This window comes from Osmerus mordax, chromosome 13, assembly GCF_038355195.1.
Source record: "Osmerus mordax isolate fOsmMor3 chromosome 13, fOsmMor3.pri, whole genome shotgun sequence".
Lineage (NCBI taxonomy): Eukaryota > Metazoa > Chordata > Actinopteri > Osmeriformes > Osmeridae > Osmerus > Osmerus mordax.
Window position 1 is genome coordinate 12,186,930 of NC_090062.1, and position 24,913 is coordinate 12,211,842.

General features: G+C 45.2%; 2 protein-coding genes across 4 annotated transcripts in view; both read left to right on the forward strand.

The window, feature by feature from the left end:
- The first annotated feature begins 292 nt into the window (after positions 1–292).
- On the forward strand, positions 293–16,752 carry tent4b (terminal nucleotidyltransferase 4B). Its single transcript, XM_067249188.1, has 12 exons — positions 293–1,192; positions 9,988–10,111; positions 11,410–11,456; positions 11,901–12,021; positions 12,128–12,235; positions 12,424–12,552; positions 12,713–12,926; positions 13,202–13,328; positions 13,428–13,531; positions 13,692–13,897; positions 14,093–14,239; positions 14,466–16,752. Exons 1-12 carry the CDS (start codon positions 615–617, stop codon positions 14,619–14,621), a joined length of 2,061 nt encoding a protein of 686 aa, XP_067105289.1. The 5' UTR covers positions 293–614; the 3' UTR covers positions 14,622–16,752.
- Positions 16,753–17,086: 334 nt separating this feature from the next.
- The window catches only part of adcy7 (adenylate cyclase 7), a 35,693-nt gene continuing 27,866 nt past the window's right edge, over positions 17,087–24,913 (forward strand). For 2 of the 3 annotated variants that reach the window (XM_067248665.1, XM_067248667.1), the window contains exon 1: positions 17,087–17,204. The gene's annotated coding sequence lies outside the window, so the exon portion shown is untranslated. Of the gene's footprint in view, positions 17,205–21,539; positions 21,643–24,913 lie in introns of those variants that run through there. The other variant, XM_067248666.1, reaches the window with a different exon arrangement.

A 24,913-nucleotide genomic window follows, 5' to 3' on the forward strand; every position in this document is an offset into this window, starting at 1 on the left:
GTATAGTTGGTTTCATCAGTAAAACTTTTCAATTTAACAACAACGCTGAAATAAGGCTACTGTAGGCTACTGATAAAAGCTTATTCATGCAATGTTTTTTTTTATTTTTACAATGAAAATAAGTAATTTCGATGTATAGTTATTTACGTCTGAAAATTTATCAATTGCCTATTGTTACGTAACAAGTAACAAGATGTTCTCCTCTTGCGTAACAACTATTTCTCCGCCCTGTTTAAATCCTCCTTTCTGTCAGTGCGAGCCTGCGCAGTGTCACTGTGTGGTCCGCCATTGAGGGACCCACGATCAGGAGGAAAGGGTCAGAATCGTTTCGATAGGCAACGGCCGCACGTTTCCTCCATTCTAGAATCCGAACTTTGCGAACAGCTCTACCTTGAACACATCGCACAGCGTCTCGTCACCTTCGTAGCAGATGGTTTTCATTTAAATATATGGAGATCCACCACACGTAAAATATATTGTATAGCAACCTGTAATAACGAAGCAAACGAGTTAGCTGCTAAATCTTAGCTAGCTAGCGTTTTGAGGCTAGGCTACCTGTCTAGCTTCACACGAGCAGAGCCTTGCTCGGGGCAGTGTGCCTGCAGTGCCGTTTGATGGATCCAAGAATCGCTTGGTTTCAGCCTGAACAACGCGGACCAGCTAACAGCCTGTGGGTGCAGATTTGGGAAACGACACAAGGATTGGGTAATTTCCACGTAAATAACAACTATAGCACGGGTACTCCTAGCACGACAAGTTCGACGAGTCCGAAATTGAACATCAACGGGGCATCGGGTACGATAATCTCCAACAAAAACGGTGCTGTCAACTCAGGCGTCACCAACAGTGAACCCAGGAGTCAGGGAATGTCGAACTCGACGGGAGACAGTGATGTAGTGGAACAACGAGACTTTATACCATTGGAAAGCAACAACAACCACAACAACCGAGCTGCGGGGAGGGGCGGCGGACGAGGGGGCCAAGTGGGTAGTGGGGTCGCTGTGGTCTGGAGAGGGGTTCCGGACAACGCAGGACACCCCAACAAAAGGAAAAGAGACAACAAGGCTAGCACTTTTGGATTCAATAGCAGTCTCTTGCACAGTGGCAGCATCGGTTCTGACCAGACAGGGGGCTGTGCTAGTTTCACGGGTACGCCATGGAAAGTCAGGAACTACTCAGACGGAATTGTCGGGTAAGACTTAACTCAGTTCCCACATCACCTGCAACTATTACAAACATATCAACAGTTTTAGCGTCTTTAGCTGCTTACAGATAATTACTCTGTAGCTAGCTGAAGTTATGGAGAAAGAGAGTCATACATCAGATTAGTGTTGTTGGCTCATACAAATTCCTACACGGTTAGGCCAGCATGTATCCATATTTGGCTTGCCATTTGACCGTCACGAGCCGTCACGATTTGTGACGCCCTTACAATGTGCTACAGCTTGTCGTTCTTAGTTAATATTATAATAACCGTCTTTATCAAACTATATACATTGCATAGACGAGCTACATTGTTTATGACCATGATATATCCGCGTGTCAGATAACACAGGCACCTGTCCACTCTCCAGAATGGCAATAACAAGATTGCAGAACGGCAATAACTTTTCACTCCCACCTTTGTGTGCAAATTACTTAATCCAGAAATGTGGTAGCTGTCAAATAACCTCTCCATAATCCTAATCAATTCTAATGAAAACTTTGTGTAATGTACAAACAATCCCAGGCAACATCTCCTAAGAGATACCTGTTGTTTCACAGTTGTTACCAACTATGTGGTCAGTATGCTGTAGCTACAGTTTAAACTATCCACCTGTGTTAGACACCTGATTGTGAACTGTGTCCAGCCTGTAGACCCTTGGTTGAAGACATTATACTTTAAATCGGGGGTGTTCACGATGATTGTCATTTTTTGTTTTGACTAGTAGAGATGACTTGATTTTTGGGGGGGAGAGATGTATGCTGAAATGAGTTCTTCCAAAAAATAACACACTATCTTAGTTTCTAAGACTGCTTGTTAAAAAAAACATTTTCTACACATTTTCAAGGCCATACAATTCACAAATATAGTTAGCCTAATCATCAATGTGAATGATGAGCTCTTTTTGGAAAGCCTGTTCTTCCTACTTGACACCAGAAAAAAGGGTGGGTTATTTTGTTTAAAAGGCATTTTTAAAGGTGTGGAAGTGAATGTGCTGTGTGTGTGTTTGGTTTCTCTCTCTCTCCTTCTCTCCTGTGCCAGACATGCGTAGACTAGCAGCATGTATAGAGCCCTGGAGCAAAGTCTTTGGCTGATCCTCATTTATAGTAATATTGAAGCACACTGTTTGCAGAAGGACATTCCTAAGTGATTAGCTACACTAATACCCCCCATCCTCAACCATACAGCCTGGATCACAGTTGCAACCAGGCTCTCAGTCTCACTATTTATTTTCAGTTCACAGTGCCAAGCTGTGTTAGCTAGCTAGCCTGCTACCAACTGACCAAATTGTGATAAAAATTGCCAAATAAAAGACCATCATTATCCATCTGTCAATTTGCAATATGCAAAGAAGAGTGCCTTTTAACTATGAGCTGTGAAAACGACTCATTGTGATTCTCCCAAAAGTCGGGAAAAGTTGGGAAGCAAGCCAATCGGAACTCCTTTACATCCAAATACTTTTTTCTTTGCATGTGACAACTTGGGGCGTAAACTATTAAAATTGTACTTTTGTACAATCACCATGATATTCACAATGAGATGGGTGTAGAAAAAGTCAGACGGTGGGAAATGTGTTTTTCTTTTTTTCTGTGAGTGAGTCACCGTTCTTAGTTGCTGGGGCGAGAATTAAGGGACTGGGCGTATGTGTGTGTGCATGCAGTCTTTCTGGACTGGTTGTTTAACCCTTGTAATCTTCGGGTTATTCTGACCCATCAGTCATTGTGACCCACCGTCGTATTGCGACAACTTTACCGCATACAAAAACAAAGTGAAGCATTTTCTTTTAACCGTTGGGCTGTCTCATATCCCCCACATTGCAAATGTTAAAAGAAAATTATTTTGATTTGTTTTTGTATTGGGTAAAATTGGGTAAACACAACGATGGTTCGTTATGAACCTTTGGGTCATGTTCACCCGAAGGCAGCACACAGGTTAAAAGCCCCAGAAGGTCCTGCCTCTCACTGGAAGAAGATCTGTGTTTACATGCAGCGCATGCTGAGCATGTCCTGGCCTCGCTCGCCCAAAACAAACCCAGCCCCTCCACTTGAAGGAAACTTGAGCTCCTTTGCTATGATGTCACATGGAGCTGTTGACCAATCAGATGCAAGAGTAGCTAGGGAGTTCTGCCACCTCTTATTCTCTAGTCTAGTACAACAGGCAACAACAGCCAGAATAAAAATAGTCTTTTTACTAGAGGCTGCATTGTTTTGAAGCAGTTTTTTTTCTTTTTGTTCTTTTTAAACCTGAAAAGTTTGTGATGTGGGAGATGACGTGAAATCATACGTGGCATCCTACCAGTACTTGAAACTGTCTTTAGTTATTTAAGCAATTTTAGTTGTTCTTTTTTGGCCTACAAATCCCATCTTCTACTCTGAAGGACACTTCTGTTCTACTTTATTTATTTTATTTAAATTGTTTGCTAGGCAAGTTTTTTTCCCTTGGGACCAACAGCTGTTTTTAGTTGTGTATTGTGTAATCTCTGTGAGACCAGGTGTCTGCGTGTTGGATCGGTGGTGCACAGACCATAGAAGCACGTTGCTAATGTCAAACTGGTGAGCCACATGGTTATATAGCACCGCCACTTGAGAGATTTATGACGATTCGTCTATAGCTCCCAGCTCCCACACATCACCTCTGTGGCTGAGCTCCCTTGTCAGCTTGGTGGCTTGTGTCTGAGTGTGAGAGAGATGTCTTTCTCTCTTTCACCCCTCTCACATTGACTCCTCTCTCTTTCAACCCCCCCCTCTCTCTTTCAACCCCCCCCCCTCTCTCTCTGTCTCTCTGTCTCTCTGTCTGTCTCTCTCTCTGTCTCTGTTTCTGTTTCTGTCTCTGTTTCTGTCACACACACACAGTCTCCCTTTTGCTCACTCTCTGGCTACAAGCCAATTGTTGTAGACCTTAGCAGAGATTTGCATGGATGGTAAACCAGACCCCCCCTGGGTCACGTGTGGGGAACCCTCTGTAACTCAGTCCTCCCACGTGCACTGAGGAGGAATGCCCCCCCCCTTCCTCCTCCCCTTCTCATATCCAATCGCTATCATTGAAGACTTTATGCAGACAAGTCAGCGAACAACACAAGAAACAGGAGTTTAGTTGGGGAGTTAGCCAATTTTTGCAATTTTGTGTAACATTACACTACCATAACTTCTCACCCATCTCATGTGAAAGGGGGAGTACTGGAATAGAGGGCCTCTCTAATGATCAAGTTCAGCTTTAAGGCTTGGATAAAAATTAATTGCTTTGGATAAGTTCTGTATGGTGGTTGTGTTCTGGTGATATGGTCGATGTCACCTGTAGAGACCCGTGATTGTGATTGGATGGTTGGATTCCATTTTCTTCACTTTTCTCAAGTTATTGAGGAACTCGTTGTTTGTTGCAACTATGTAGTCAACACGGTACTTCCAACAGGCCCCTGTCATGCCTCTCACATATCCTACATCTTCTATTTTTAGTGGCTCGCTCTCTAATATAAAAGCTACGAGACTGAGCTATGCTAAATTGCAGATGGAAAAACGTTCGCTGTGTTTCTGCACTGCAGTTTATAGCCTACATCGTTTGTAGGCTAATTATAGTGGGGGTGAAACTCATTGATTCACACTTGTCAGTTTCCTCTTTTTGATCTCAGTAGACCAGACCTACATTGATCCATCTGTCAGTGGTGTGTTTCAACTTGGGGATTTCTTGATCCTGTAGGCCTAGATCTTCTCTGGGCGTCAGAAGAGGACACCTCTCATCACTGAACGACAGACAGTCTGATGTCGGAGTTTTAGATTCTTCATCTACTTCAGATGGTTTTCCACCATTCAGAACTCTCAGAACTTTTTTTACTACGGCAATAAACACAAGATTTTTGGACACAGCTGTGTCATTGGCAGATAGTTTGGGTTAGGCCAAAGAGTCGGCTCGTACTACGAGCAAAGATCCTGCTCTGCTGTGTGGGCTTCTCTTACAGTTACTTCTAAATGAAACCTGAACCCATTTTATTTTGTCACGGTAGCCTAACCAGTCTGGGACCTGCTGAAGTACTTTGATGAAACATTAATGAATTGGCCATCTCTGAGACATAGACACCTTCGTGGCTCGCCCGGTTGTGGTTGACCTCTTTTCCTGAGTGTGGTGGCGGTGATGTGCTGTTGTACGGCTCCCTGCTTTGTCACGCAGCAACAGCAGTGAGGGGGGGAGCAGGACCCTATATTTACTTTGGGAAATGCTGCCAACTGTACTGGCGACAGCACCACGGCCCTAATAAGCTATGACCTGGGAGGTTTACAGCACAGTGGTGGTCGAGGCACGTGAAGCGAAGGGGACCTGCGCCATGTGAAGGTGGCACTGGTGCGCTGAAACATGTACGTGGTGGTACAGCACCCTGTTATTTGTGTCCCTGATCCCTTTCTGTAATATTTATAGCTGGGTACTCGTGGCACGCTAAACTAGCTTGGAAGACCTGCCTAGCAGGGGTCCAAAAAGAAGTCATCATTTGCTCAGTCCTTTAAAAAGACCTTTTAAAAAGGTATTTTTTTTTAAAAGACCTTTTATTTATTTATTATAGCCGGGTTATAAACCGAGACACGTGCACACTGGCTCACACACCTTTGTACCGAGGCGGCACATCTGACGAGTTGATAAATAAAGAGGGCTCATTCATTCAGTCTCACTGCTACAGCTATATCTTCTCTCTCACCTAGCAGATTCCCCTCCCTTTTCACCACACCAAACTGTTTCAGCGCTGCACCCACACTCCTGCTTCAAAGCTCACTTGCACTTGTTTAGTGCTCTCTCTCTCTCTGTCTCTCAACCCCCCTCTCTCTCTTTCTCTCTCTCTCTCAATTTTTCAACCCCCCCTCTCTCTTTCTCTCTGTCTCTGTCTCTTTCCCCCCCTTTCTCTCTGTCTTTTTGCTCCCCCCCCCCCTCTCTTGCCTTGCCTCGCAGAAATGTGCCTGTTGTTTTATCCAGCAGAAACCATCTTGTGGCTCCTAAACGGTTTTGGCCAACTCCACCTCCTCTCTTTACACAGAGATGATCCAGTTCAGCCCTCTGGAAGGCGGGCTCCAAGCAAATTACATCATTTTCATATGATAAATGCAGGCAGATTATCTGATAAAAGGTGCCAAGGGTCTTTGTGTTTCTCTGGCAGGTGCAGGCCTGCCTATAATATTACTCAAAAGGTGGGGCTTACCAGGGCAGAATTTAGTCACATGTCCCTTATGGAAGCCACTCCCCACCCCACCCAATCTCACAAACACACACACACAGTTTAATGCTGTTCCCTGGGTGACGAGGCAACCTGGCTCAGCCTTTTACCCTGAAACGAAACCCTTGCTCTGTCTCTCACACAGACACACACACACACACGCACACACACACACACACACACACACACACACACACACACACACAAACACAGACTAGACTGGGCTGCAGCCTGCATTGGGAAACAAAACCTAGCAGGACAGGACAGTCTGACTGATGGCGGGCTGAAATTGAATGTAGAACTGTTTCTTTAGATGGCCACTGCGAGGAAGCTCAACCAGTTATCACAGTTGGAGACGGAGCACCTGGAAATGAAATTGCTATCGCCATCACTTCTCAATATGAGGGGGGCTTTGTACCAGGTGATTTCCCCTGATATTAGCAACACATCAGTCCTTGTGTCGGGACGTGTACCTGATAAGTTTCATTGGACTATGGTGTGTGTGAACAAAAAATGAAATGAAAGCGAGCGAGACAGGGCGGAGGGGGCAATACCATTCACTCAGTGAGTGCTTTACAGTATCTGACTAAGTCTTCAGGAGTGTGTCTCAAAGCCCTGTGGCAGACAGCCAGAGTCTAACCTGCGCCCCCAGCCTGCCCCCCCCCCCCCCCCTGTCCTCTATTGTTGCAGACCCAGCTGGAGTGACTTAGGCGTGTGCCCGCTGCAGCCCTATCTGTGTTGACTCTGGGGTGTGTTCACGTTGCAGTCTTTGTTGCAGTGGGGCTGGGTGTGATGAATGCTGTCAGGTGGCCTCTGCAGTGTGTGTGTGTGTGTGTGTGTCTCCGAATGCACACATGTCTATGTGGATGCATGCTGCAGTGCCAGTGGGTGTGTTACTCCTGTTCTCATGACTGACTGACCACCAGGAAGAGAAAAAGAGACAGGAAAGGGGAAGAGCAAAGCGCACGGTATATGTCGTGACGACCTCATCTAACGCACGAGTGCCCCGCCAATCCCCCCAGTCCCCCCCTATCCCCCTCGGCACTACCCCGTCTGCTGCCCCTACCCGGCATAACCGCTGCGGAATAGCCCACCTTTTGACAGCAACGGAGTGCGATGCCGTACGCCTGCCATGTTTCTGGGAGTAGAAAGAGCCTTTTGTTTCACCGCCGTGTCTCGCACACCTGCAGTGTAGTGCTTGTTGCATGACCAGCGTTGAAAAGCAGGTTTCACTCCTTAAGAGACATGTGGCATTGAATATGAAGAGGGGGAGGGGGGGGGGGGGGGAGTCTTCTTTCTGCTCCTGATTGCGGGGCGAGGGGGAGGTTACCCCGACAGACTGGTGAGCGTGGTGTTAGACACTGCTTTACACCCTGGTCAAGGTGTAGATGGATGTAACCTTGATGCGACTGTACTCAAACTCAAAGACATAAGGCAGAGAGAATTGCAGTTTTCCCCTAGAATCAACGTATACCTTGGTTTTGCTACACTTACCATTTCTTCCTACGCTTAGGTAACATTTAACACTTGGGTAACACTCAACCAGAAGCCCCAGGTTCTTCGCCCTGTCTGTAGTGTTGTCAAGCCAAGACTTGTGTGTTACATAAAACGCACACGCACTCAAGGATTGTCAGTGTGACAGAAAGGACAACCGTCAGATAGTAGTTGGTGTTCCTCACAGGTTTCCCTCAGGCTGGCAGTTTGTAACTACTGTTTGTAATGTGGGGAAAGGGTTGTTTTTTTCCTTGATTTCTTAACCTTTTTACTTGTTTCTTAAGAGAAAGGCCACAGGAAGTGGTGTTGCAAGACTGTCTCTGGGCCAGGTTTACATGGCCATCTGAGGCACAGAGTGTGTTTTGTACGTCTTTTTTTTCATGTTTTGTACATCTATTTTAAATTGTCTGTCTGCGACCCGTAGCCTTGTTTTTGTGCATGCATGTTTTGTTTTTGTTTTTCTTTCTGTGTGTGTGGGTGTGCCGTGAATGTGCGGATCGTCAGACCGAGCCAGTGGGCAGCGAGCAGTGGCCTGCTCTGCTGTGTTCCAGCTAACCATGGTGTTCACCAACATCACCTGACAACACGCCTAATCTCTGTTCTCCCGTCCTGACATACAGATGCCTGGCAGATACATTATAGACCTCCTATTCATGGCAGTTCTCGAGCTGTTTACTGGGTTACATGAATGCCCATAGACGACTGTATTATAACTTATTTCCTTGTGGTTGTGACTGGGCCTTGGACCCTGAGAGTCTGGTGATTGGTGGCTCAGCGTGTCGTTAGGCCCCGTGGCCTCTGACTGGCTGGGCCCTCCTCCTCTTTCAGTGCCCCCACACCTGTCCCCTCTACCACGTGCTAACTAGAACATTCAGGAGTCAGCCGGCAGAATGCGGAGCAAAGTTGCGTATTGCCCTGGTCAAAGGTGTGGATGGCATCAGGCAGCTGACGCGTGCGCGTGTGTGTGTGTGTGTGTGGGGGATCTTGAGCTGTGTGACATGTTTAAAATTGTGTGTGTGTGAGAGAATGTTGCACATATAGGCCTTTATTCTTATGAATCAGCTGTGTAAACACCCAATAAGTATGTGTGCGTATACATGATCTGTATTAGACACGCTGCCTGGTTGAATGGCTGTTTGCTGACACGTCCCAGTCCCACTGACAACCCAGAGTTTGTTCCAGTGGCCATTGTGTGCCACATCATCAAACAGGTACTGGGGCACGGCACCCTTGGTCGTGCCAACCTCAGCCCTGGCAGGCATACCAGGCCACGCTGCCCTGCCCAGCTGTCCTGCCCTGCCCAGGCAGGGCCAAGTTGGCCCCATCAGCCAAACTATCTAGGCGAGCGAAATCGATGGTAATGCCTTGTTAATATTCATTTAAAGCTCATCAGTGGCAGTTTCAAATGTGTTTTAGTAGCGTCGTTAGGTATTTGGCCATCGCCCAGGCTTGTCAAAGCGATACGGTGTTAGTTGAAGTCGACCCAACAGGTTTTAGGATTAAAGCTAAACTGATCACCTGAGTGTATGGCAAGTGTCTTTCATCTATATTTGAGGTTAGCTGTGTCTTTAGATTGTCAGTAGGTTCAGATTAAATCTGAGTGTTATAGGAAACTGTAGCTTATTTGTTGAAATGCGTCAGCTCAAACAAACCCTAACACACTAACAATGTTTATGAACCATTCATTGGATTGAAGGTCACAGATAACCACTATTCTTTGACATGTTGATGGAAAAAGCAAATTAAACACAGCTGACTGTCAAGACGCTATTCAGCCCAGCTATCCCAAGGGAAAGAAGCTAGTTTGCATTTTCATGCTTTGCATTTAGTATCACAGAGCTGTGACATGAACATTATATTGAGAGCACTCCCATCACCAGTGCAATGTAGGGCATGTAGATAATTATCTCTTGTGGGCTGTTTAGCAAGATGAAATGCAATACGCGCTCATGCAAGAAAACACAAAACACAGTTTCCATTGTCAAAAAAATCCTCTGATATCTTCCATACAATGGTTGCCTTTGTCCAGCCCATACTCCTCTCCCCTGACTGTGCATTTATTTTGTTTTGTCTTCCTCCCATGTGCCCTCCCTGCCAGGCTTCACGAGGAGATCACTGACTTCTACGCGTACATCTCCCCGCGGCCGGAGGAGGAGCGGATGAGGCTGGAGGTGGTGGACAGGATCAAGGGTGTCATCCACGACCTGTGGCCCAGCGCTGAGGTAAAGCCCAGGGATGACATGGGGAGGGCAGGATCTCGCTGCTCTCAATCACTTCCCCCTCCCCCCTGTCCTGAACGAGTCTCGTAGACGGGTTAGGCGGGCACTGACGTGGATCTTGTCCTGACCACTCTTATCTGCCTTCCACCGTTATATTTAGGCCCTCTAATCAACAGTGCCCAGGTGTCCTATTCCCTGTGACTTTGAGCCTTCTGATAGGTGTACGTGTGTGTAGATACTGTACTAGCTTAACAAACTGTTGGAGAAGCAGGATCCAGCCTTCTGCTTTGGCTCTATGAACCAAGGCCAGAGTGCAGGCCTGAGCCCGCAGCTGTCTGATACCCTGTGATGGCGACTCAGACAGGACATTACTAATCCTGGGCTCCCAGACACTGGGGAGCTCACAAGCCGCTAGCTCGTAAACACTCTACCTGTGATCTCACCTCCGGCCAGTGTAGTTTAGTTCAACTGCAGGAGGACCGTTTGGGACCAGTCTCTCTCTGCATCTCTTGACTAAGCACCAGCCAGAGTTCTCACAGGTCAACCAAGACTGTGTAGCGGCGTGGCCCCCCCCCACCCCCTGGAACTAGCGTTCGGCATGCAATTCAGCTCGCCTTTTGTTTATGTCCTCATCACATGCCTCGACTAAGCTGATTGGAGAATATCCTGCCAGTCGAGGAAAGGCGGGTGCTGGTGCTTTGTGGAACCTAACGGCAGGTTTAGGGCTTAGAGCTATTTTCTGCCCCTCTCAGACTGAGCCTTGCCCCTCATCTGAACAGCGTAATGAGGATTCCCGTTGCAAGTCGGGAGCCGAATTAGAAATACAAAATGTCTTTCCCACCATTTGAGGGGAGTGTACTGGTTGAGGTTGTTAAAGGTACTCCTCGTCCCAAGATTTCTCTTTTACTGGTTTGTGTTTTTTGCTCTGATCCCATCTCCTCCCTTTTTGAAAGAGCAATTACTGCTCATTATAACTGTGAAACTTGACAAACAGGTTGAATGCTTGTGCTTTTTATGGGAAATAAATGAAAGCTGACATTACAACACAATGACTTGCTTCAGTTGTGGGAAGGGCAACTTTTTTCCAAACACAACTAAATGTCAGGAGTCGTTTCTTTCAACACCTGAAATTATAAGTTGTTTTCGCGCTGACCTTTGAGTGACATGCCACAGCAGGTTGTAGTCCACAGCAAATTCATTGCATGCATGATGCCAATGAGATGAATGATTAATTGACTTGTTGGGACCTCTCTCTCTCTCTCTGTGTATGTGTGGGTGTTTGTTTGTGTTTTCCCCCACAGGTCCAAGTATTTGGAAGCTTCAGCACCGGACTGTATCTGCCAACAAGGTAACCTCGATTGATTTTCTGGCTTGCTCCTGATAAGTTCATTAAGTGACCAGTTATCTTAATCTGTCCTCCTATACTGTTAGTGTAAACTGGCCTTGGAGCACACTGAGCTGGGCTCAGGTGCTTTGTGGTCATGGAGAGAATAGTGTTTGCTGGCCCCATTGTGTAATCATTTAACTTAGTTATTGGGGGGAGTGTTAAGACTGTGGTAAATTTAGCACTGCCTGGGCATGTTTTGAACATTGTGTCTGAGAGAACCTTATCCAACGTCATACACTCACTGGCACTGACGTGTCACGTGGATTACTGGTCTCTTGACGTGATACTGCGGATGCTGGATTAGTGGGTTTAAGCTCTTTGTGTGTGCGTGTGAGAGGGAGCTCTGCATTGAGGTTGTGACATGTAGTACTATTTCCTGACCTGTGACCCCCCCCCCACCCCCAGTGACATCGACCTGGTTGTGTTCGGGAGGTGGGAGACCTTGCCCCTCTGGACCCTGGAGGAGGCTCTCCGGAAGAGAAACATAGCCGATGAGAACTCTGTCAAAGTGTTGGACAAGGCCACGGTAGGCACAGTGTGTGTGTATGTGTGTGGGTGTGTGTGGGTGTGTTAGTTCTGAGAATGTTTTTGTGTTGTGTATAAATGACAGTGCTAATCCCTGCTACTACCAGGTGCCCATCATCAAGCTGACTGACTCCTACACTGAGGTGAAAGTGGACATCAGCTTCAACGTAAAGAGTGGCGTTAGAGCCGCCAGACTCATTAAAGAGTTCAAAGAGGTGAGTTCAACTGTTCCAGGTGAATGGCAAAGCAAAAAGGGCTTTATGGGAGTATTCTGAACGCAGTTGGTATCAGTTATTATCTTCATTCTCAAATAGTAATCTGCCTCTAGGGGGTGCTATAACTGCTTCAGATACAGCTGTGCTTCTGCTCACACCAGCTCTTATCCCCCCTGTCCTCCTTGTAGAAGTACCCGGTTCTGCCATACCTGGTGCTGGTGCTGAAGCAGTTCCTACTGCAGAGGGACCTGAACGAGGTGTTCACTGGAGGGATTGGCTCCTACAGCCTCTTCCTCATGGCTGTCAGCTTCCTGCAGGTGAGCCCCCCCCCCCCCCCCCCCCTTTCTCACTCTGGAATTTCTCTCGTCCTTGTAGAGAACTAGTAATCCAAATCTCTCTACATCTCCCTCATACACACAAGTAAAACGAGTTGTTCACCCCAGTGTCATGTCTGACATCATGTCCTATGTCGGTCAGCTCCACTACAGGGAAGACGTGTGCAGCCCCAACACCAACATGGGCGTCCTCCTCATCGAGTTCTTTGAGCTGTATGGACGCCACTTCAACTACCTGAAGACGGGCATCCGCATCAAGGACGGAGGCTGCTACGTGGCCAAGGACGAGGTCCAGAAGAGCATGATGGACGGATACAGGCCCTCCATGCTCTACATCGAAGACCCTCTCCAACCAGGTGAGAGCTTGGGCCTCTGTGTGAGGGGTGTAGAGGAGACACTTATGTGTAGCTGGTCTGGCATGATGTATTGTAGAGAATTGTCATAGCTGGTCCATCAGACCAGTAGGAATCTGGGTCTCTTTTTCTCCTTTTTCTTTTACCACAGAAAACATTACGTCATATTAAATGGGAATGTTTTGAGGGATAAAAAAAAAAAGACCACTTAAAGTCAAAGGTGGCAGGGTGTTTTGCAATAGTGCAGTAAAGCGGCGTGTTCCCCTGCTCCCCCTCAGAGAACGATGTGGGCCGCAGCTCGTACGGCGCCATGCAGGTGAAGCAAGCGTTCGACTACGCCTACGTGGTGCTGAGCCACGCCGTGTCGCCCATCGCCAAACACTACCCCAACAACGAGGCCGAGAGGTGAGGGCGCGCAAACACCCTTTTACCACAAGCATGGCTATGGGATTCGCCTTTAAACTGTGTACGATTACTGAACTCTCCCCGATCTTTCAACCTCAGTATACTGGGACGAATAATCCGAGTGACCCAGGAAGTGAACGAGTACAGGGAATGGATCAGCAAAGAGTGGGGGCCCCAGTCTCAGAACGACCCTGCCCTCAATGGTATATGTTGTGGGGGCCAATTTTCAGACAGTAGCTGTTTTTGTAGTAATAGTAGTGGTCATAGTTATCCGTCTTCCTTTCTATGGTAGATCCTCATTACATGCAGTACTGTATATTTTGTCTCCTCACACCAGTGTGTTCCCATGTACTTTTGCTACAGGAAATGATGTCACCCTGCTGGTGGAGCCTCAGCAGCTTGATGAATGCAACAACAACCTCTCAGAGGAAGTGGTGGTGCTGCCGCCCACGCCGCGGAGCAAGACCTCTTCCGTCTCCTCCTCCCCGGCCCCCTCGTCACGCTCCTCCCCCTCCTCCTCCCCTCTGTGCCCCTCCTCCTCCTCCACCGCCTCCAGCTCCAGTGACGCTGTGAGTAGCGCAGACCGGCTTTTCAACACACACACACATTCACTCATAGAAACACATTAAATGTGTTGTTTCTCTATACCCGAGATGTTAATCTATGCTGTACGTTGAAAGTCCTACACAAACGGGTGTTAAGAGCTGACGGCATGCAAATTCCTCTTCCTAAACTTCTGACCTGACTGGTTGTCTCGTCCGCAGGAGTCTGACGGGACCCCCTGTAAGACAGCCAAGCAGCTGCCTGGCCGGGGCAACGTTGCCCACAGAGACACCTCAGTGAGCGTGGCCAATCACAGAGCACAGAGCCACTCTTCCAGCACTCCTACTGGAAACAACAAGGGCGGCAAGGTAGGGATGGAACAGCGTCCTGCAGTGGCTCTCTAAAAGGGCATCCTTCCTTTCTGCCGTTGGACTATGAAACACTCAAAAAGAACGTTCATTGTCAAATGTCAACACATCCGACAATGGAAACGGCTTGTGACTTGATGTGAACTCTTTATAGTTTTCACTACTCTTTTGGTTACTGCTGGTTGCCCGTAAGGGATCTAAGGTGTCTGTCTGTGTGTTTCTCCAGGGCCGCTCATCACGTTCCACCAGTAAGAACAACCGTGGCCAGCAGAGCTCTTCATCCAACAGCAAAAGCCACCAGAGCAACAAGCCACATCACCAGGGCAACGGCAAGAAGAGGAAACCCCAGCGTGATGCGACGCAGGAAGACCTTTGCAGATAGGGCCCCGCCCCCTGTCCCCTTCTCACTAACTGCCTGACTGTCCTTGGATCTGCTGCCAGATCTCCAATCTCGGGAGGTTGTTAGTAGTAATAAGGATATTTCTTGTTTCAAGCTCTTAAGGGGACATCTTTTTATAGCTGAAAAAGAACAAAAAAAGAAAGAAAACAAATATGAGAAAAAAATGGGGGCCTAGTTCTTGGACCTGAACAGAAAGAGGAAAAAAAAAATCATGAAGGATGTGTTCATTTGCTTCCTGAACATAAACACATTGCCCAGCAACAGAGCCACATCCAGCACCTACACGACTTGCTGTGCTGCCCTCTAGTGATTGGGAGGAACATTGGTGAAGGTGCCTGAAACCAGTGGACCTGAGGAGCAATACCTGAAACTGCTGCGAGCTAATTTCAAGGAAGAAAGTAATTATAAAAAAAAGAATAAAAGAGACAAATGACGACAAAAAATGTACAAAAATGTTCTGTTGAAGAAAATGAAAAAAATGTGTATACAGATTTTTAAAGAGGATAACCCAAAAATGTAAGTGGGGGACATAACTTATGCATGAGATTTTTATTTTGTTGATGGGTGGTTATTTTTTGTTATATGTAAGCGGATTATACAAAGATTTGTAAAAAAACAACAACAAAAAAAGGACAAACATGCAAAAAGCCTAAAAAACAAATGATTACAGAATATATGGTTTCATAGAACTTTTTACAAGATATACTGACATAGTTGTGCACATTTCTCTCAAATTTGGTAAAGCCAAGTGTGGCGAGGGGTGGGGTTGGGTTCCATTGCCAACATAAATCATCAGCATCTATTTGTACTTTGCTGCTCTCTGACTGTGACACAGTCACAGTGTTGGCAGTTATGTTTTCTCAGCCTAACACATCAAGGGCTGTAGATGAAGTATTTACACAGCGCTGTACTACACAACAATTCAGTGGCTTTCAGAGTACAGGTTAAAATTAGCAGAGGAGATAATGGTTTTTAGCTAATCCTACACATGAATAGCTCAATGGATCCATATATGTGGGTGGTAATATTTTCCCCTTGGTAATTTACCTATTACAAAATCATTTGCATTTGTTTAAATGTATTTATTTTTTTATAATTCTATATGAATATAGTATAAATACCATATGTATAACATTAGAACCCATATCCTTGTGTCCAATGTTTTGGATGAGATGAGAGGGGTATACTGGGAGGAGGGGGATACTATTTGTCAGGTACAGTACAATGTTGCTGGTCTGTTGTCATTGCCTTTTATTTCATTAATAGTTGAGTGACCAAGTTACTTAAGTTGAGAGACAATTTTATGATTCAAAAGGGGGACATTTTGTTTTATTACGTGGCTGGTCTACCTAGTTCAAAAGGGAGCAGAGTTTTTGGTTGGCTGTGTATGTCTTTTCTTTACCTTATTTGAATTTAATGGAAACACATTCATATATCGATCCCTCGGTGTCCGCCCTGTGTCAACCCCTGATTGCAGTTCTTCACCTAACCTGTAGATGGCGGCATCATTCTATGCTCAAAGATGTCACTGTATTGGCACCTCCATATTGCATTTGGATATTTGACCTATGCATATGGGGTGGAAAAGATCATTCACTAGCCATATTGCGATATGTACACTTTGAAAACTTTTCAACTGGAGACTTGACAATTGTCAGTTCCTTTTGGATCGATTATAATATCACTCGCTTTAGAACTATTTCTAGAATACCACAATACTACAGTTTGTAATGGTTGCTCAGTCAGTTACTCACTACAGTTAGTCACCTCTTATATTTTTTAAAGCACCACACTTCTACTGGTAAATCAAGCATAATTTTCTTCCTCTAAAATGTACCTTTCTAGTTTAATATAAGTATGTTCTTTGTGTTCTTGAATGAATATGCTTCTAATATTGATGTTTGGGTGGATGACAAGAGATTGTTCCCAATTAGTTTTGGCCTGAATGCAGTATATTTGTGCTGGTCCGGGATTAAACCACGGGGGACACTCAATAAGTCATCGGTGCCATCAGAATCTTCTATCATCTCTGCTCACTGGGAGGACTGAACTCATCTGAATTGTAGTTTCTCTACAGCTATTCAAATCCATGCAATAAAATACAAGAGTACAATTGAATAGAAGAGTCATTTTTCTGAGGATTAGGAATTTGTGTCCTCGTGGCATTAGTAAATTATCTGTGCGCACATGTGGACGCTTGTGTGTGCGTTTCGTTCTCCAGCCTTTTTAGGCTACTGTATTTCCCCTAAGATTCGGTTAACAACCTGGTTTGCTTACATTACAGATGTAAAAAAAAGCATGAACGTTTTGGGAGTCTGAATAAGGCACCGTTATAATATTTTATCGTGGTTCACTTTGCAATGGTAAGTGAGTTCAATGAAGATTACGCGATTAACATCTTTTCCGCATTCAAAAGCAAGTTCAAGGGGCGCGCACCGGAGAGCGCACGCGAACATTCATGCTTGCGGCGAAATTAAACCAGAGCGTGAAGTGTCCGTCAAACTCCACCTTGAAAATAAAGCGCAATTCTTTAACGCGCGTGAGTCGACAGAGTAACATCCACAGGTGAGATAAATTATGAGAAGCTTAAGCAATCGAAATTGTTTATGAAGTTGTGGTGAGTGATACTTTGGCTATGATGGTTTCGAAAAGCCTATCTAAAATGTTATAAATTCTGTCATTTGTTGGCTATGATGGTCTATTTTATGATTGTCGTCTATTATCGCTACATAGTTGCTTCTACTGTCTCAAGTGTCGGTTTTTTGGTTCACCTTAAGCTTACGTTGAGTATTGCTTTGATAAATTGCACCGACTTTTTAGTAGTTCACTGTGAAAACCTTACAAAAAAGCGTTACTTGTAGTATGGGCTACTGTGGCGTTGTTACAAAAAGTACAAAGCCAGTACATGGTAAACGAAGTCCGTTGATTTGAAATATTGATCGAAGATGGCATCTTTTGTAGGCTATCCTACAAAATACCTTGTTTTATGTTTTGACTATGAGAAGATTTTTGTTGAAACAGTCCAAGCGACAACCTTAGGTGCAGGAAATGTACGTTTTAACAAATATGCAGCAGGATATACTCTTTCAAGAATGTGACCCAAGAATATTTATCCGTTTTAGATTTACGCTCAGTATTTTACAGATCACCAGGTTTTCCATGTATCTCTAGTGCCCTGACCAGATCAACTGGATTAATTCATCTGCTTTCCCCCAGGATAAACAAGGGGCTTTATTGCAATCCCATTGCATATTTAATCAAATAATGTTGTACTGTTGTCTCTACATTATACTGGCAAATATAACTGACGAATGTTCCCTTGAAAACGGAGGCATAGTGTATTGACTACTGTAGTTTGATTTTAAAGTTTTTGGAAGAAAAAAATCGTGGGGATTATCAACTGAGATTACAAGATACTTCCACATAAATAATCAGCAAGATGTGTGTTTGTTAGTTTAATTGACCCTAGATTGAATGACAAGTACTGACATGGAAAGCACAGGTCTGGAATCTGGATGTGGGGGACTTTAAACACAGCAAAGGTGTATGTCTCAGGTCATTTGCAAACCTAATACCTAATATGGCTACTATTAACAGCAAGATTGGATGGTCTTCTCTAATTTGTCATGAACTAATGTCTCAATGTTAAACAGATTGTTGACATTTTGTTTCAGCTATTCATAAATCATGTGCTCACATTTATATTGTTGGTTGCAACTTTCTTCATATAATGTACAGGAGTAGGCATACAGATAGAAAGTGTGTGTGTGTGTGTGTGTTAATCATTTGGGTGACTACGTCACTAATCCCTATTCTTTCCACTCTGGAGAAATGTAATCCTGGGGTCTAATCACCTCCCAAACACACTTGTAAAATCAAGGGACTTTAAAATCTTATGGAAATCATAACCATTGAAACTGGCAGCAATCACAGGAAGTGAAGATGTCACATGTTGTGTACATTCTCTTGGGACCTTGGGGTGTCACAATTAGTTAGAGCTGCCTGTTCTGGTGCTTTTGTTCCAAACTGTTCCAGGACTTCTGTAGAAAGACATACGTGTAACAGTGAAGTTACAGCTGTGTCTGAAGGAGCCAGTGTGAATTCCATGCAGGTAGTCGTATGAGATGAGGACAGTCCTGTTCAGTTCTGTCTCCTCTTATCACTGCGCAGGGAGGATATGCTCAGGCTGACTTATCACTCGGGAGAAAGACTTCCTTCCTTCATTCTTTTCCCCCTCCCTCTCTCCTGGGTGAACTTCCGTATCAGTCTCACTTTCAGGAGCACCTCTCTCTCTCTCACACACACACACACACATAAAATATGCAAGAAGTCCACCCTTCCATCCTCTCACCAGTTATGACGTCAGCAGACTTTAATTGAAGATGTCATATTTTCATATTGTCTCTCGCTCCGCATCCCTCCTCTTCCTGTCTCTCTCCCCCATGTCAGGGTTGACATGGGGAAGCCTCGGTGTGGACAGTGTGCTAATCCCTGGGAAAAACACTGAGCAGTAATCTGACTCATTAACTATGACTGCATGGACTGCTGCCAAGACCCTCTCTAATCCTGCTTTTGCTCAATCCCACCCAGCATGTTAAGATGCAGACATCATTCTGATCCCTGTGCTATTCCTGCATTCTACTCATGCAGTTGAAACTAAATATAAAACCGGACAAAGTGACTTTACAGCCATTTAAAACCTGTGACTTGTTTCATGTTTGATGTAAAGTGCTTGGCTGACACATTTATAGAGATGACTGAATTTTAAAAATGTCGTAAACAAAAGAATACCAATGGTTTTTGTGAAGATGAAACCAGCAGATCTTGGAATAAACACATTTGAGCTCAAAGCCTGACTTGCAAGGTAGGGGTATTGCAATGTGAGAGGTGCCAGCTGGAAGTACATGCTCCCATAGCTTTGAACAGAATACATTCAAGACCAATATGTTTGATCTATTTGGAAAGTTAAACTTGGCAGGTATTTATCTCGATACCTAATGAGGTCAGCACATTGATAAAAGATAACCTTTTGGGTAACGTCCTCTATTGTCACTCCCAGGATATCCCCTTTATTGTTCCCTGTAAGCCAAGGAATTCTCCCACTCCAAAACAAAAAAGGCAGAGAAGATCATTTGGAGGAAGCGTCCTCAGAAGGCAATGAAGGATCAAAGGATCATGTTGTTGCGTTGTACCGGTACCTCAACCCAAGCAGTTCCATCAGGTCAGTCTCTCCCAGTGTGCCCTCCCCCTGTTCTGTCCTCTCTCTTCACTCAGTGGCTTATTCCAACCCAGCTGTGTTATTAAGTGCTGGGTCTGTGTGGGTCTATTCTGGGCATGTGGACCATGTTTCGTAAGGTGTAGCTGGGCCGCTCTATTCAATATCAGCGTACTTAAAGCTTATCTTAGTAATTTAGTATTGATATTAAACAATTTAAAGTTGATACTATTCCACAGCTTGAGGTGATGCACTACACAGTAAGCTGGAGTGAGACTGACCTCTCTCTTCCTTGGAACTTCACTCGGTCCTATAAGTCCAGTCGTCAACATGGCTTATCTTGCTGTTAGCTGAGCAAAGCGTCTCGCCACCACATCCAAATCAAACGACCAATTCCTGACATTCAACAGGGAGACATGTTTCTCTCACAGTTTGGCAACAAAGGACAGTTCTGAGGAAGGGGGCGAGGTGGACTGTGTCTGGGGGAGCTTGTGCTTTTGTGAAGGTGGTGGTGGTGATGATGATGATGATGATTAGGATTAGGATTGGGGTAGTGATGATCGGCATCATTCACCACCCTTCCTGAATCCCGTATGGACGTGTGAGTCTCTCATGCTCTGGCTCACGCTGAATCAAATCACACTCAAACAACTCCGTCTAAGCAATAAGAAAGCGAGCTAACGCCTGCTAATTTGGTATGGGATCAGTTTAACAGAACAAGATGGTTGATGGCTTGTCCATCCATGTCTGACATATTATTGGCTATGAGATCCCTTCCAAGCAAATCCTCAAAAGCACAGCTTTTGTGTGCAATGTACACTTTCCTACAAGAACACCTAATAATTTATTTGAAAAAAATCACACATATTGGGAACTGAATAAAGGGTGTAGACGTCCATTTATTGGACAGGATTGTAGATCCGAGTTTTTACAGCAAACCGCATGGCTATAGGGGGAGGCCCTTTAATGGTGAGCCTGAACAATGCCTATGGCTTTGAGCACCGCCTACCTCTTCTCAAGAGCTGGAAGGAAGGCTCTCTCTCCATAAGCCTACTTTAGGATCCAGAGGACCTCAAATCCATTAATTTTTTTGCGGTTCGAAGTGGGCTGTGGCTTCAGTGGCGCTGGGCTTAGGGTACTCTAGCCCATCATCGGAGAAAGGGCTCTTCACTATATTGTCTGCTTAATTGTTCCATTAACAGGGTGGCTTCTCCTCTCATGCTCTTTGTGAAACCGCTCGTTAGCGATGGCGTCCGGTGGCTGGAGCAGGAACAGACAAAATCAAGACTCGTTTAGACATAAAACACAACACACAGAGATGCTGACACTGTTGACGGTGGTGATGACGCTGACCGAAGGATGTAGTACTAGTAACAGATCTAGACCATCCCAGATGACCATGCATTCCATGGTCAAGTGTATGCTTGCGTCAGTGAGAATTATGTGATAAGTGTACCTGTGAGTCCATGTGATTGTAGCTAACGGTATGTATGCGGGCGCTTCGGCTGGGCGCTCATCTGTGGGTGTTTCTATCTCTCTTCCATGGCGTTTTTAGCCTTCTTTGTGCTTGTGGCTCAAGGGTGTTATGTAATGCCTATGACGGCGCCCCATCCGGAGAAGTGCCATTGAGGACGGCGAGTTGCAGAGCTCACCTATTTTAGCTGTGTGTCTTTCTTTCTCGCATAGATCAACACCACTGGGAAGACTGAAGGAAGCCGTACTGTGGAGTTGAACCTGTAACTAAGTACTTGGGGCAACCCCACATGGTTTGGAAGGGTGTGGTCTTTGGTGAGTTCTGTTTTCTGAAATTAGACTGGTCTGACATGGCCACAGACAATAATTACTGCAAAACAACCAAGCATATGATTGCATTACGGTATGTAATACTGTGTGTTTAGGGTTTTAAGCAGGTAGCCCATTGTAGCCTAGGTGGCATGTTCTGGCTTGTCATAGTAGTGTGTGTGTGTCATGCTGGTGAATGTTCTTTCTAACAGGTTTATTTGCATGCTACGCCATGTCTTACAGGCTGGTTGAACAGACATTATTGTTTTGAGTTTTATTACGAGTGAATGGTTTACTGTGAGAGGAGAGGCTGTGGGTGAGGTAGAGCTGTGAGGACTCTCTCTAAAGTGGATGCATGATCGATGATGCATTATGATGATGGTGAATTTGGCTGATGTTTGTGGGTAACTTGATAACTTGGATGGAGCTTCCTCCCCACACACAGGTGTCTTTGTTAGGCTGTCATATGTAGTAGTGACCTCCCGTGTGGAAGCTACTAGAGCATTGGCTTTCAGGTGAGGTCAGACCAGATATTGATTTTTACTTAGAATCTTCTGGATTCTACCTAATTTGCATATGCGTATATATATCATATGCAGGGTAATACGTGATCCTAAAAATAAAACATTAATTAAGAGGTATTCGGTCGAGGTGTATAATATTAAATACTAAATTATTAAATATTAAATACATTCTTTAGAGTCTGGGATGGGCTAACTTTATGTGGGGGGTTGCAGGTTTTGGTATAGCTATCTCAATCTGAAAGCCCCTCGGTTACCAGTTAATCAATCTGAAAACTTGATGATGTACTGTCTGCTTTGTTCTGGGATAATGGTAAATTATAAAGTGCGTCCAAATACGATAACTGAAACTGTTGCAGCTGCTGGAGCTTCTCTTTATGAATCTTCCCTGCAAGAGTGTTGTCAGGGAAATGAGTCATGGTTGCCAAGGAAATGAGACGATGTGGTTGACGACTTCTACAGTTTAAGGTTGGCCTTGAGGCAAGAATGGCTCAGGTAGAGCAACATTATGCTTGCTTGTAGCAGACGAGTGTTTGAGACATTTCTATGTGAAAGAGAGACGGAGAGAGCGTATGTAAAGAACAATTGCCCTGGCCAGTCATTTCCTGCTCTGACACTCCAGACATTTAAACATTGTAAGAAGTACTCACGAGTCATCCACATTGGGGTGTAGTGAGAGAGATGGAGATGGGGTGTAGTGAGAGAGATGGAGAGAGAACTGTTTTCTGTCCTGAGATGACCTTGATAATTCATGTCTTCCTCACCAGAATCTTTCCATGACATCTGCAGCAATGGCTTAGTTCCCAACAAGCGTTTACTTATGAGAAGCAACACCATGAGTACAGAGGAGCGTGATTGTCTTCTAGCAAAACGTCATGGTCTATGATGGTGTAGACAATGAAAATCATTAGGATAATAAATTGAACTGAGATTAATTGTTTTGGCAGGACTGCTTTGAAAGATGTGACACAGCCAGTGCAAATGCATAGCATGTGGAGCTGAAGGACACCTCATAAAGCACAACCGTTGAATGTTTTTTTATGAGTCCTTTTCAAACCCACACCCTGTTTTTCATACATGTGGAGTGAGTGAGTGAGTGTGTGAGTATATGTATGTAGTTATCTAACACCAGGTGGTAAGTGGAAATTTGGAAGGTTCTGAACAATGAGCCCTGTGAAATCTAGCGAAAGTAGGGAAATTCCTGTGGCTTCTGGGCAGATGGCTACATTAGCTACCTCTGAGGGCTATGCTTTGAAGCCATGTCAAATTGCTCTTTAAAGTTGAAAAGAGCATGTAGATAGGTTTCATGGGTCCCTAAAGTTATAAACGACTCTGAATCAAGACAATGGCACTCAAGTGAGTGATGGACATACCTGATGGGGTATTTAGTGCTGAAGCCCTTAAATAGTGTCTTCACACTGACTTTGGGAGAGGTGAATAAACCATGACTCAGGAGTGAGTGTCGGGATGGATACTCATGAATCCAGATGATGGTCATCTCTTTCCAAAAGTGATTCAGCCAGGGAGGAGCAGACACATTCAGAAAACTTCTCCCTCGATCCTCCTCACCATCTATCCCTACCACAGAAACCACACAGAAAGGGTGCTCGTCCTTCCAGACATTCCTGGCCTGTGTGGGTTGCTAGACAATAACCTTTTTCGGACACATTCCAGCTCCTGAAGGTGAATACAGGGGGAGCTTTTAAATTGGGCCTGTAACCCTAGCCGTGCACATATGGGCTCGGCCGGCTGTAAACAAAGGGTGCATTGAGACTGAGGAGGTGTTGTACGCCATCAGAGACAGCAAGGCAGATGTAAAGGCAGCACATGAGGAGGGGGTGGTACAATTCTAGAGGCAGGGTACCATGTCATACAGGATGTTTTGGTTTCAGTATCTATGAGCCTGACATCTTACTCTGGCTACAGACAGGGTACACACACACACACACACACACACAGTCAAACCCAGAGTTGGACACAGCACCATAATCACCATTAATGACAAGACAGCAGCTGAGGGAAAGGGATGCCATTAGCCAAATCCTCGGGCTCTATCCACTCCAGTTCTCCTGTGAGGGGACGTTTCGCGGTAATGAGATCTCCCCTGAGCTCCCCCTTGCCTATCATGCGTCACTCCCTCTGTCTGGATGTCTTTTTAGTGCAGCGCAGCTGTAATCGAGACCTTGACTGTGCGTGTCGTGCTACACTTAGGGTACATGACAACCGCTCATTTGGACTTTCTGCATATGTTTTTTTTTTTTTTTTAAGCTGTTATGGCCAACAGAAGCTAACACAGTTTAGCCCTTATGTGCGAGATTTGACTTAATTTCCCAACAGCCCCACCATATCGGATAGAATATTTTTTCCCCCCAGTTGCTGAAAGGGCCAGCTGTTGATGCAACTTCATCAAGGAAAGATCACTGCTTGAGTGGTGATTTGTGTCCTCCCAGGCTGTCCAGTGTCCACCCATGCTCCACTCCACAGCTATGCTCTTCGGCCCTGTCAGGGTGTGTGTGAGGGTGTGTGTGAGGGTGTGGGTAGACATTCTGGTCCTCAGTGGTTGGGCCTGGGGCCAGGCAGCTGTTGCTTTTTAAGTGCACTGGCTTGCCTGGCAGACACACACACACACACACATGCTCGTCACCAAGAAGTTGAAGTGAAGTACCACATGTATACACACTGGTGCCTATTCCAAAACTAAATTCTGATGTATACGATACACATTTCTTTTTAATCACACAAACCACATGGTTTTT

What these genes read in the sequence shown, in the direction of transcription:
- tent4b (XM_067249188.1), top strand. Translation starts at nt 615, where the DNA reads ATGGATCCAAGAATCGCTTGGTTTCAGCCTGAACAACGCGGACCAGCT. An exon ending in TCATTAAAGAGTTCAAAGAG is followed by an intron (nt 12,236 to 12,423) that starts GTGAGTTCAACT and finishes TCCTCCTTGTAG; the next exon opens with AAGTACCCGGTTCTGCCATA. An exon ending in CCTCCAGCTCCAGTGACGCT is followed by an intron (nt 13,898 to 14,092) that starts GTGAGTAGCGCA and finishes TCTCGTCCGCAG; the next exon opens with GAGTCTGACGGGACCCCCTG.